Source organism: Erpetoichthys calabaricus, chromosome 18, assembly GCF_900747795.2.
Source record: "Erpetoichthys calabaricus chromosome 18, fErpCal1.3, whole genome shotgun sequence".
NCBI classification, from domain to species: domain Eukaryota; kingdom Metazoa; phylum Chordata; class Cladistia; order Polypteriformes; family Polypteridae; genus Erpetoichthys; species Erpetoichthys calabaricus.
This window is the reverse complement of record NC_041411.2, coordinates 79736906-79751444: the sequence shown is the minus strand read 5'-3', so window position 1 is coordinate 79751444 and position 14539 is coordinate 79736906. Positions and strand designations below refer to the sequence as shown.

The 14539-nt window shown below is 40.6% G+C and overlaps 1 protein-coding gene across 1 annotated transcript in view; it reads left to right on the top strand.

The window, feature by feature from the left end:
* The window catches only part of ccdc3b (coiled-coil domain containing 3b), a 44969-nt gene extending 35544 nt beyond the window's left edge, over positions 1-9425 (top strand). The window contains exons 2-3 of the mRNA XM_028824611.2: positions 5514-5688; positions 8451-9425. Of these exons, the coding sequence (XP_028680444.1) occupies positions 5514-5688; positions 8451-8741 (466 nt within the window). The 3' untranslated portion in view covers positions 8742-9425. The remainder of the gene's footprint in view (positions 1-5513; positions 5689-8450) is intronic.
* The last annotated feature ends 5114 nt before the right edge of the window (positions 9426-14539 follow it).

Genomic DNA, 14539 nt, shown 5'->3' with positions numbered 1-14539 from the left:
AGTTCATCGGCAGACGGGATAAAAAGTCGGCGATGCACCGAGTTGATTGATAACTCCTTGTAAACTCTTACTGTATTCTCTTTGTGAAGATTTTTCGTGTCTTGCTTGGTTTTCGACTTTTTTGCCCCTCGTCTGGGTTTCGGTATTGGTTTGTTTGATTTTATTTGTTATGTTCTGCATTTTGGATCTCCCACTTATACTCAAAAAATTGAATAATCCTGCCAAGTCAGGACGCAGTAATAACAAGTTGTGTCCCCATGCGTAAGATCTATTGGTGTGATCGAAATTTCAAGAAGACCTCAACCTATTGCCGTCATCTATTGATATAATGGTACGGTATAACTCTCATACGGTACAAACCCCATGTGGGAAGCTCTTTGATGTAATGTACGAATTACAATGTGCCCAAAACTCCGAGGAGGACCCCGCAACACACACACTCTAAATCTAGAAAGTTGAATTGAAGCAAACGCCGCGGCTCAACAAAGTGCAAGTGAAACTCCTCAGCAATGGAGGGCAAGGCTTGAAGTCTGCACTAAAAACATTTGTCTATCTGGAGGCCTCGAGACAAAGATGAATAGGCCTCATATGCCAGCGATATGGCTTAAGATACAGGATTGCCAGGTTCTTCTTACAAAGGCGTGGAGAGGTGGGTCCACGTCCTCTGCCCTGGGTGGTAGTTCTTAACACTAGAATTACCAGAGCCTTGCAGATCCATCCCACCTCTCCGTCAGCATCCTTTGTCCTGTAAATGTGTGGATAAGCAGCAAACAGCAAGTAGCCTGCTATCAAATCCCCCCACCGCCACACAGTTTTCTCAGCTCAAGTCTGTTTACCTGCGTGTCCGTGGCTTAGAGTTGTATAGAGTGAGAAGTCAAGCAAAATGACATCTTTTATAAATATTATATCGTTATTTGGAACACATGCATTTCATGTGTGTTCCGTGTCTACAAAAATCTATGTAAGCACATCATTAAAACAGAACCGTTTTTCATATTTTAGTAATAATTGACAAACTGTAGAAATTTAGGGTATAATATGTGAAGACTGAATTCCACATATCAAAGAAACACTTTCACAAAAGGTACAAATATAACAGAACAAATGCGCTTTTATTCCAAAATATAACTGCAGAAAAAGAACCCGCGTCAGGGTGCGACATTGACACACATTTGCTACGAGCGCTTCACTGGTGCAACGGTATCAACTGCTGACTGGTAATCAAAACTTCACGGGTTCGATCCCGGACGAGTCCAATTAGAGAAGTGAGCTGCTCGTATTCTTACTATTTTAGAATAAAAACATACATTTGATTCCAGTCTGTAACAGCCGGTGTAATTTATGATACTTGTAAAGGTTAGCTTTGTTGTAAAATAAAACAAATGAATTCAGATGAGAGTCTAATTTAAATTCAAGCATTATATTTCAGTGGAGGTATTTTAAAATGAACATCAAAGGGAGTGATTTAAGGTTAGTATTAAGGGCACCAAGGTGAATTTTTAACTTTAGGGCCCCAAAGACCATTTTAACATTAGGGCTATAAAAATGAAACTTTAAGATTAAAAATTATGGTGGGGAAGGGACCTAAATGTGGGGATATTAAGGTAAGGGATGTGGAGAGGATGGGGAACAGAAAACCTCAAACCTATGAACTCATCTTTTGAAAGATGAGGGGTTTAGGGTTAGGTTAGGGTTAGGATGGGGAACAAACATAAATCCAGGTCTCACTGACTCCTGATTTTAAAATTTTTAATTTATTACCTGACACTCACCTGTATCACCACTATGCCTGTATAGTATAAAAATGCTCTGAATATGTACAGTTGTCTCCACTTCAAGGCCTGTTTGCAGCCATTTGCTTTTCCATCCTACTCGCCTGGAGAGGACGACGCATGAAAGTTCCAGCAGCGCGCTTGCTCACCGTGACTTTGTATATTTTTTTAAAGATGAAAACCAAAAAAAAACAAAAAAAAAATGTGTTACTAACATGGAAAAGTTTAGCTTGTTCTGTATGAAACATCTTTACTGTGAGAGACCGGGGGTCCGCGAGTTTCACTGCCGTTAACCAAAAATTAGATCACAACAAAAGTAAACACTTTGGGTTTCCAACAATGAGATTGATGTTTTTTTTTTTTTATTCTGCTCGACTTTGCGTAGCGCTGCCATTTGTCTTACCCCATTAGGATAAGACCCCCGCTGTCTCAGCGCCGTCCTTTCTCTACCACCGAACTAAAAATAAACCCTACTGATAATTCCGTCATTTATGGAGAGATCCATTGGGTTACGTCACCCAGAGCTTGAGTGCCGGCTGGCCAGACGAAACAGCAGGAAAAGAAAAATGGAGAGATGAAAAAAAAAACAGGGGATGAGAAACACATTGAACTGGCTGTTGAACCCTGACACCCGCCAATTTTTCAACAATTTAGAGGAATTTTTCTAGCGTGATTATAGACATTTTTTTTGCATATGTTTTGCATGCACCACATTTCCCTTGGGAAATTCTATAGCCTGGAAAATCTTCCGCGAATTTGACAAACGTAAAATTAAATTAGGACATCCACTCCCTGATAGCAACCTGAAACCTGACAAAGCTCTTAGGCAAAATGCTAAAAAAAAATTAAATAAATAAATAAGAGTTTAAGAAAATCCAGATCTCTAAACGGCAATGAGCCATCGAGGGCCCAAAGTCTCAAAGGGACACACAGATAGACGTGCATGGAACTCCTCCACACTGCACACGACAACCCGACAGACGGGACCTTTTATGGAAGTATACCCCAGATTTCCATTTCTTCACCCATTGGATGCAGTAATCCTACATTTCCTGGGGGCACTGAGGCGATACTAGGACTAAGGGGGGCTGTGTTGGGGTCACTTTGCAGGTGTTCTGCTCTCATGTTTTAAGCTAATTATCTAATAGAAGTCAGACTTTCCGCAAGCATTTGTTTTCAATCTTAGAAATGAAATGAAGATGATGTGGAGCCATTCAATTCTTTTTCTTTCTCTCTTTCTTTCTTTCTAGCATTTATCACTTCTCAAAGGATTCTCAAAAGGCTTTATAGAATTAAAAACCCATTAGAACATTCGAACAATCTGGAAGAGAACAGGCCATTCAGCCCATCAAAGCTCGCCAGTCCTGTCCACTTATTTCCTCCAAAAAAACATCGAGTTTTGAAACTCCCTAAAGTCTTACTGTCTGCCACACTACTTGGCTGCTTATTCCAAGTGTCTATCATTCTTTGTGTAAAGAAAAACTTCCTAATGTTTGTGGGAAATTTACCTTTAACAAGTGTGTCCCCGTGTTCTTGATGAACTCATTTTAAAGTCATCGTCTCAATCTGCTGCACTAATTCCCTTCATAATTTTAAACCCTTCACTCAGGTCTCCTCTTCATCTCCTTAAGGCTCAGCTCTTTTAATCTTTCCTCAAAACTCATCCCCTGTAGCCCTCAATCAGCCTCATTGCTCTTCTCTGGACCTTCTCCAGTGCTGCTATGTCCTTATGGAGACCGAAACTGCACCCAAGACTCCAGATGAGGCCTCACCAGTGTGTTATAAAGCCTGAGCAGAACCTCCTGTGACTTGTACTCCACTCATCAAGGCGCTATATAACCTGACATTCTATTTGCCTTCTTAATGGCTATCAACTCTTTTAGGGCAGATGTCGAATTTTGTCGAAATTCAGGGGTAGAAGGCACTAATCAGCTGTAAACGGTAACAAAACTTGCCATTACAGTTTAGTTTGACTCTCTTAGCCAGAAGGAAAGTTAACTTGGTTGATGTGGCCTCAATTCCTTGTACGTGCTTGAGTAGTGAAGAGCAAAAGCAGCCATTAAAATGGCATCATGGTCTGGTGAGAGACCAAAGTGAATGCTCAACGTAAAATACTCAGTGGACGATGTTTTGCTTATTCTCGCTGACGCGGACACTCACTTGTTGGACTCTCAGTTCTGCTGCAAGTGATCTGGAGAACGAGATCGAAAACAAAAGTGAGGTACCGGCATCAGCTGATTGTGGTGCTTAACACGTTTGTGTGGCTGATGTGCCTATGGCAACGTTCACTTACCCGATGTTTTACAATGACAATGGGGACAAACCAGACTGCAACGCACTGCCCCTGCCACCACTGCCCACCAACCATACTAACAGCTGATTAGTGCCTTCTACCCCTGAATTTCGACAAAATTCGACATCTGCCCTAAAAGAGTTGATAGCCATTAAGAAGGCAAATAGAATGTCAGGTTATATAGCGCCTTGATGAGTGGAGTACAAGTCACAGGAGGTTCTGCTCAGGCTTTATAACACACTGGTGAGGCCTCATCTGGAGTCCTGGGTGCAGTTTCGGTCTCCATAAGGACATAGCTATGTACATTCCTGCTGGCCGTCAAGCTGCCTCCATGCCAAAGATGACAAATATATTTTTTTTTTTTTTTTTGAAAAAATATTCAGCCCTCAAAGAGTGAACCATCTGCCTCATCTCATGTAGGCCCCCTTCACGATGCCTAACCAGCTCTGACCTGTCGAGGCACAGACCCCACAAGATCTCAGGTTGTGTCCAGTGGTCTCTGGCACCAAGATGTTAGCAGCTCTACTAGGATGGCCCCTTCCTACATGCACATCGGGCACTGCGCGTCTGGCCCGTAATCGATGGACCCTGGGGGCTTACACAGTTAAGAGTGTAAGATAAAGGCAACAAAAAATAGATAGATGTGAAAGGCACTATATAACAGACAGATAGATAAATATGAAACACACTATATAATATACAGATAGATAGATAGCGTAGTTGGCAGGATTAGATAGATAGATAGATAGATAGATAGATAGATAGATAGATAGATAGATAGATAGATAGATAGATAGATAGATAGATAGATAGATAGATAGATAGATAGATAGATTTTAGTGTAGTCAGCAGGATAAAATAGATATGAAAGGCACTATATACAGACAAACAGACAGATAGATGTGAAAGACACTATATTACATTTAGGTAGCTATGAAAGGCACTGTAAAATAGATGTGGTCTAAGACCCATACTTTATTTTGTACTTTATTTGTCCCAATGTGGAATTTAGCAAAGGATTCTATTGGGATTGTTGCCGTTTCATGACATCGTCAGATGAATTTCGTTGACAGCCACCTGTTTTGCACATCTGCCATTAGGACCACAGAGACGGCTTCAAGCCAACACCAGTCAGGGGCACAGAAAAGGAAAAAAAAATCGAAAGCATGAAGAAGCAGCTGGTGCTGCACGTGGGTCATCCTGTCACTGGCACTTTACCGTACGACGTACTGAATTATGATCAGTGCCCACCAGCCCAGGCGTTTAGCAGCGATGCCCCCCAGACGTTAAGTCAGGCAAAAGGGCTGTAGTCGTAAACCGAGGACATGTTATAAACAAACGGCACGGTGTGATGCCAAACTCTACCCATTCTTTAGCCCATATACCAGCTTTCTGAGAAGTGATCAAAAAGTTGACTTCATCTTTTTTTTTTCTCTCTCTTCTCCCAGGATGGATGAAAATTACAACATCGTTCCTCACGGCGTTAACTTCCAGGATCCCATCTTTCCCGATTCACCTGAAAACCAACGCATGTTTTCCAGCCTCTTCCAGTTTGCAAACTGCTCCAGTGGCACGCTGGCTCAGGCCTACACACCAGACTGGGAAGCTCAGGAGGACAGCCGGGTAAGAAACTGGTGACGTGGTGCAGCAGGCCACGAGAAGGCAACTCTGGAGGGCCAATGTGCTTTATTAACCTGTGCAGCATTAGTACATGTAAAAGAAATATAAAGCCTGGCATTAAAGATGTTTGCTCAGGCGCCACGATTCCCATTCCATGTTGATTTCTTCTGTTCTTGTTTATACATTGCCTTGCAATTGCACTTACTATGGGAGACATGGATTGAGTGAGTGATTGATTGATCAATTCAGGATCTGCCTTTACCTGAATGATGTACCCGTTTTCCCTCGACAAAGCCACTACCTTGCAAAAGCGTGCCACCTCCATCCGCTGCAGATGAATCAGATCTGGCAGCACCGTCTGGAGTTTGTTATCATTTCTTTTATACAAACAAGGGCCCGTAGACTTGGAAAAGTATTTGGGGATTTTATTTTTATCCCGTCTCTCATTATCCATTTATTCTCTTCTGTAATTTATAGGCTCCCTCCGCAAATGCAATCTAAGCTGTGGTCACAAATATCTAAGCAATCAAATGAGAGAGTGAAGCGTATTGAATAAACAAGAGTGAGACGTTCCGATGTGTTATGGTGTGAGGCGCTCGACAACACATTTTTCACATTTAAGATATTTACATTCAGTGTTCTGATTACACAATGTCACTGCTGGCAAACAGTTGAAAGAGTGCCTCTGTCGGCCAGAGCTGCATCTGGAAGACGGGATCTCTGGAAAGCAATTAAAGGAGACGCAGCTGAAAAACAGATGGATAGATATGAAAGGCACTATATGATAGATAGATAGATAGATAGATAGATAGATAGATAGATAGATAGATAGTTATGAAAGGCACTATATATAACAGACAGACAGATAGATGTGAAAGGCACTATATAACAGACAGATAGATGTGAAAGGCACTATATAACAGACAGACAGATAGATGTGAAAGGCACTATATAACAGACAGACAGATAGATGTGAAAGGCACTATATAACAGACAGACAGATAGATGTGAAAGGCACTATATAACAGACAGACAGATAGATGTGAAAGGCACTATATAACAGACAGACAGATGAGAAAGGCACTATATAACAGACAGACAGATAGATGTGAAAGGCACTATATAACAGACAGACAGATAGATGTGAAAGGCACTATATAACAGACAGACAGATGTGAAAGGCAGTATATAACAGACAGACAGATAGATGTGAAAGGCAGTATATAACAGACAGACAGATGTGAAAGGCACTATATAACAGACAGACAGACAGATGTGAAAGGCACTATATAACAGACAGACAGATGTGAAATGCAGTATATAACAGACAAACAGATGTGAAAGGCACTATATAACAGACAGACAGACAGATGTGAAAGGCACTATATAACAGAGACAGATGTGAAATGCAGTATATAACAGACAAACAGATGTGAAAGGCACTATATAACAGACAGACAGATAGGTAGACAGATAGATAGACAGACAGATGTGAAAGGCACTATATAACAGATAGACAGACAGATGTGAAAGGCAGTATATAACAGACAGACAGATGTGAAAGGCACTACATAACAGACAGACAGATAGATGTGAAAGACTGTATATAACAGAGACAGATGTGAAAGGCACTATATAACAGACAGACAAATGTGAAAGGCAGTATATAACAGACAGACAGACAGACAGACAGACAGACAGACAGATGTGAAAGACACTATATTACATTTAGGTAGATATGAAAGGCACTATAAAATAGATGTGGTCTAAGACTCATAGATAGTATTTTATTTGTCCCAATGTGGAAATGAGCAAGAAATAGCAAAAGGGAAACGGGACACAAGAACTGATAAATACTGAAAAGTCCACTTTTAGCCTCTAAAATACTAATAATGTTCTGACTTCAAAATGAAACCCATTACATTTTTATGAGTAAGAAAAAGTAGACAAGGTTTAAAAAAAAAAAAGAAAAAAAAGAACGCAGTAAAGGTCAAAACCAGAGATGAAAGAGAGAAACTGAAATGCTAACCTAACATCAAAGTCAAACAACAGAGACTAAGTTGAAACCCAAAATTTTCTCAAAAGAGAGCGCGTCGTTCACAAATGATTTCAATCTCCGATGAACTCGAGGTGCGAGTGGCGACCTTTACATAGTCGTACTGATGATGACATCATTGCGCCATCCCACTGCATTGTGGGATGTGTCACTATGGTAATGAGCGTCGCCAAACCAACAAAATGGTGCCCCCTATCGCGAAAACAAAATGGCATCAAAAATAGCCTTGAAAATAAGAGAATACTTTTAAATAAGGTCTGCACATGAAACGCAGATGTCAGAAACAGATTCTCTGCATCTGAAGTCCCCAGAACACGATGTTTTATTCAATTTCAAGGCTTCAGGAAGGCCCACCACAAAAATGAAATATAAATGTTAATTACAACAAATATCACAAAATCATCAATCCCAGCAGTGGGTGACTGACAGTGAAATGTCACACAGGTACGCTGAGCTCTGCATTCCATGATGAGATTAGGCAAATGGGATCGGTGAGATTTGTTTTGGATGAATGGCCCTTTCGAGAAATTCTTCTAACATACAACTATTTATTTTATTGATTGCTTGTCAGAGAAGCCAAACTGTTTGATTGATCCATTGATTGGCCTGATGACTAAATGCCCCCGTCCCTCCCTCAGCGATTGATTTGATTCATTGATGAATTGCCCGACTAATTGATTGATTGATTATTTTCTGCTCTTGTCCTCAGTTGCTGTGCTCAACTGTACAAAAGGCTTTGTTGGAGGAAGAGGAGCATGTGAAGACGCTCTTGAAGAAGGTGCGCGTACTGGAGAAGGCAAACAACCACCTTAAAAACAAAGTGAGGAAGATGAAGAGCTTATTACGGCAGGCCAAGAAGGAGAGCAAGCAGGAGGCCCTGCTCCTCAAGAAGCAGCAGCAGCAGCAGAAGGTCAAGGACAAAGCGGCAGCATCCCACCCAAAGGTGCTCCTCAACAAACCCATGAAGAAGCTCAACAACAACAACAAACTGAAGAAGTAACTGGGAATCACGGCACGGCAGGGACAAACCCCTGGCATGGACAGATTTGTGACCCTCCAAAGTCAGCGAGGCGCAGCGATGCAGATGTTCTTTACTCCTTTGGACGTCGACTGCGACTCCTACGTTTCTTCTTAGAAGTTCAACACAAGAGCATGCTTTGTAACTTTTATTTTTTCATTTCATAGCTGGTCTGCATCTCTGGACCGGGATACACTTAATGAAGCACTTTAAAAAGTTGGAGGGCTGCTGGGATCAGAAATGTGGGTGAGGAGATGCCACCACACAACCACACTGCCCTTCTGTGCTGGGCATAGAGGGGTGGGCCAGATAGCAGATTACCAGTAAACACCATTCGAAAAAAAGAATGGGATAGAATTATGAAATAAAGTTGATCTGGGTGGCACCACAGCTGTGGAGGTAGGACCCCTTAGTCATTGCTACATATGAGCGGAATTTGCACGTTCTCCCTGTGCTCACATGCTACACTGCATTGAGGATCACTGACTCCGATTTGTCTGTGGTGTGTGTGGGTATCCCTCCTCCCCATTAGGGTCCTACCCTGATGCTGCCGGGATAGGCTCCAGCACCTCTTGACCCTGTCATGAAATCAATGGGCTGTGAGACCATCTGCTCAGATCTTTCCCAATATCTCTTAACCCAGACAAGCACACCCAGGCTTCTGGAAACTTACATTCCAATGAACTTAAATTTCCATCAGTCCAGTTTTATTCACGTACAAATTTACAACATTGATGCCAAAATGCATTTGATGAACAATTCTCGCAATTCTCTAAGCAGGTTTAAATTAAATGTATTACAATAACCGTTCATACGTATAAGCAAACGTTTCCTGTCCCTGTGTGTCTAACAAATGAAACTACAGTTACACAAAATGGAAACTTATCAAAAAAGAATTTTCTGAATGGCTAACAATTACTTGTTCTTTTCAACTTGACTTTGTTCATTTGCCCCAAAGTGCTGAATTTTTTACCAGCTCATCGACTGCAGATACCATTCATCGGTTCTTTCGAGTTCAGACTGAATCATTACCCGCGAACGAGTCCCATGATTCTCATTCACTGGATTCTCAAACTGAATCATTACCCGTGAACGAGTCACAAGATCTTTGTTTAATTAATTCCAAAACTGAATCATTACATACAAGTTGCAAGATTCCCGATTACTTGATTCTCAAACTGAATCATTACTTGCAAATAAGTCGCAAGGATCACGGTTACTCAATTCTCAAATTGAATTATTACTCACACGATAGTATATGTTATCAAATGAGATTTGTTGAACGTCTAACAATTACTTGTTCTTTTCAACTTGACTTTGTTCATTTGCCCCCTAGCGGCGACCTTTTAGCAGCTTGTCGACTGAACCTGGCACATACCATTCACTGATTCTTTTGAGTTCAGACTGAATCATTACCCGTGAACAAGTTCCAGGATTCTCATTCACTGTCTTCATAAACGGAATCATTACATGCAAACGATTTGCCTAATTCTTGTTCACTGGATTCTCAAACTGAATCATTACCCGTGAACGAGTCACAAGATTCTTGTTAACTTGATTCTCAGACTGAATCATTACATGCAAATAAGGATCACGGTTACTCGATTCAACTCAAACTGAATTGTTATGCACACGATACTGAACGTTTCCAATGAGATTTTTTGAATGTCTAACAGTTACTTGTTCTTTTTAACTTGGCCTTGTTCATTTGCTCCCTAGCGGAGACTTTTTTACTAGCTCATCAACTGCACCTGGCAGGTACCATTCATCGGTTCTTTCAAGTTCAGACTGCATCATTACTCGTGAACGAGTCACATGATTCTCATTCACTAACGGAATCATTACTTGCAAACAATTTGCCTAATTCTTGTTCACTGGATTCTCAAACTGAATCATTACCCGTGAACGAGTCACAAGATGCTTGTTTAATTAATTCCAAAACTGAATCATTACACCCATTCAAGTTGCAAGATTCCTGATCACTTAATTCTCAGACTGAATCATCACCCGCAAACGAGTCCCAAGATTCTTGTTTGCTTGATTCACTAACGGAATCATTACTTGAAAATAAGTCATAAGGATCACGGTTACTCGATTCTCAAACAGAATTGTTACGCACACGAGACTGGACGTTATCAAATGAGATTTTTTGAACGTCCAACAATTATTTTTTCTTTTCAACCTGACTTTGTTCATTTGCCCCCCAGCGGTGACTTTTTAGCAGCTTGTCGACTGAACCTGGCAGATACCATTCACTGATTCTTTCAAGTTCAGACAGAATCATTACCCGTGAACGAGTCGCATGATTCTCATTCACTGGATTTTCAGCAGCCACAGGTGAAAACGACCACAAGATTAATTTCCAGAGGCAAATGTTCAGGCGTTCGCATTATTCCTTCTTCTGGCTAAAACAATCTGTCTCACTATTTCAGAAATTACTAAATTTGTGTTGATGAGTTGAACTTATGGAACTAAACTCAGCAGGATGATCGCGAGAACAGTTTTTGAGTGTCTAACAATTACTTGTTCTTTTCAACTTGACTTTGTTCATTTGCCCCCCAGCACAGACTTTTTTAGCAGCTCGTCGACTGAACCTCGCAGATACCATTCACCGATTCTTTCCCTTTCAGACTGAATCATTACCCATGAATGAGTCGCACCATTCTCATTCACTGCCTTCGTAAACAGAATCATTACTTGCAAACGATTTGCGTAATTTTTGATCATTAGATTCTCAAATTGAATCATTACCCGTGAACGAGTCACAAGATCCTTGTTTAATTAATTCCAGAACTGAATCATTACACCCATACAAGTTGCAAGATTCCCGATTACTTGATTCTCAGACTGAATCATCACCCGCAAACGAGTCCCAAGATTCTTGTTTACTTGATTCACTAACTGAATCATTACTTGCAAATAAGTCTCAAGGATCACGTTTACTCGATTCTCAAACTGAATTGTTATGCGCACGATAGTGAACATTATGAAATGAGATTTTTTTGAACGTCTAACAGTTACTTGTTCTTTTCAACCTGACTTTGTTCATTTTCCTCCAGCGTCGACTTTTTTACCAGCTCATGACTGTACCTGGCAGATACCATTCATCGGTTCTTTCAAGTTCAGACTGAATCATTACCCGTGAACGAGTCACATGATTCTCATTCACTGCCTTCGTAAGCAGAATCATTTCTTGCAAATGATTTGCGTAATTCTTGTTCACTGAATTCTCAAACTGAATCATTACCCGTGAACGAGTCACAAGATCCTTGTTTAATTAATTCCAAAACTGAATCATTACATACAAGTTGCAAGATTCCTGATTATTTGATTCTCAGACTGAATCATTATGACGAAATAAGTCGCAAGGATGACGGTAACTCGATTCTCAAACTGAATTGTTACGCACACGATACTGAATGTTATTAAATGAGATTTTTTGAATGTCTAACAATTAATTGTTCTTTTCAATTTGACTTTGTTCATTTTCCCCCAGCGCCGACTTTTTTAGCAGCTTTTTAGCAGATACCATTCATCGGTTCTTTCGTGTTCAGACTGAATCATTACCCGTGAACGAGTCACAAGATGCTTATTTAATTAATTCCAGAATTGAATCATTACACCCATACAAGCTGCAAGATTCCGAAATTACTTGATTCTCAGACTGAATCATCACCCGCAAACGAGTCCCAAGATTCTTGTTTACTTGATTCCTTAACTGAATCATTACTTGAACATAAGTCGTAAGGATCACGGTTACTCGATTCTCAAACTGAATTGTTATGCACACGATAGTGAACGTTATCAAATGAGATTTTTTGAACATCTAACAATTACTTGTTCTTTTCACCCCGAATTCTCAAACTGAATCATTACCCGTGAACGAGTCACAAGATCCTTGTTTAATTAATTCCAAAACTGAATCATTACATACAAGTTGCAAGATTCCCGATTATTTGATTCTCAGACTGAATCATTACGTCAAAATAGGTCGCAAGGATGACGGTTACTCGATTCTCAAGCTGAATTGTTACGCAGACGATAGTGAACGTTATTCAAATGAGATTTTTTGAATGTCTAACAATTACTTGTTCTTTTCAACTTGACTTTGTTCATTTGCCCCCCAGTACCGACATTTTTTAGCAGCTCGTCGACTGGACCTGGCAGATACCATTCACTGATTCTTTCCCTTTCAGACTGAATCATTACCCCTGAATGAGTCGCACCATTCTCATTCACTGCCTTTGTAAACGGAATCATTACTTGCAAACGATTTGCGTAATTTTTGTTCATTAGATTCTCAAATTGAATCATTACCTTTGAACGAGTTACAAGATCCTTGTTTAATCAATTCCAAAACGGAATCATTACACCCATACAAGTTGCAAGTTTCCCGACTACTTGATTCTCAGACTGAATCATCACCCGCAAACGAGTCCCAAGATTCTTGTTTACTCAATTCTCAAACTGTATACTTACGCACACGTTAGTGAACGTTATCAAATGAGATTTTTTGAACATCCAACAATTATTTGTTCTTCATAACCGGACTTTGTTCATTTGCCCCCCCAGCAGTGACTTTTTAGCAGCTCGTCGACTGAACCTCACAGATACCATTCACTGATTCTTTCAAGTTCAGACTAAATCATTACCCGTGAACGAGTCACATGATTCTCATTCACTGGATTTTCAACGGCCACAGGTGAAAAAGACCACAAGATTAATTTCCAGAGGCAAATGTTCAGGCGTTCTCATTATTCCTTCTCCTGGCTAAAACAATCTGTCTCACTCTTTCAGAAATTACTAAATTTGTGTTCATGAGCTGAATGTACGGTACTAAACTCAGCAGGACTATCACGAGAACAGTTAAAAGTAACGTGCTTTATGTAATCTGATTATTTTTTCAAGTAACAAGTAACCTAACGCATATCTTATTGAAGTAAAAATACCTGCATTATTATCCCGGCAGCACTGGGTGTAGTTGTGAAGCACATGTAGCAGTACGACAGTCCCATTCAGGGCTCAATCGCACAGCCAAGCAGAAAAAGAGTGTACTGCGTGCAATTCAGCAACAGAGAGCCTCAAACTGAGTAAACATATTTATAAAACACAAGAAAATGATCCCAGATGTCACGCTTATTTTCAAATTCACGTTGGTCAATGGTGACGTTTAACTCCATTTTGTGCAATTTAATGACGTTGGGTCGTTTTGCAGAAGGAGAATTCCAGAAGGTTACCTGTACATGTAAATACGGATTATTAAGAAAACAGGTCTCTGCCTTAATCGGATTATTCACCTTGACTCGATCATGTGAGTGCACGTAAACGCAATGAGTGACGTGAATCGTAATGCCAACCACTACAAATCACACAAAACACCCATTGCTGTTACCTGGGAACCGCATCTTTCCTGTTTCTTGATTCCTGCAGATGAGGCCGACGATACGCACGTTTTGAGACTTCTGGGATGGACTGTACAGTCGACTCCACTTAAGTGCACGCTCCGCTTATCTGCATGTCACTTGCACAGCCCCCATTTGTATAAAGTCAAGTAAACGGACAATAACTTTGCATAAGCGTACAATCTGCTTAAGCGCACGTACATTACTGATCCCACTGTTATTCTCTCCAACCAAATTCACTCCAGTTAACTGCACGGTCACTTCATATCCATTAGTCAAACAACAATATCGATTGACGTAATCAGCATGCAACGATGTAAGTGGCCCGGCTGAAGGCCGATTGTTCAGGTGCTGATGTCCACTCTCACTATTGTACTG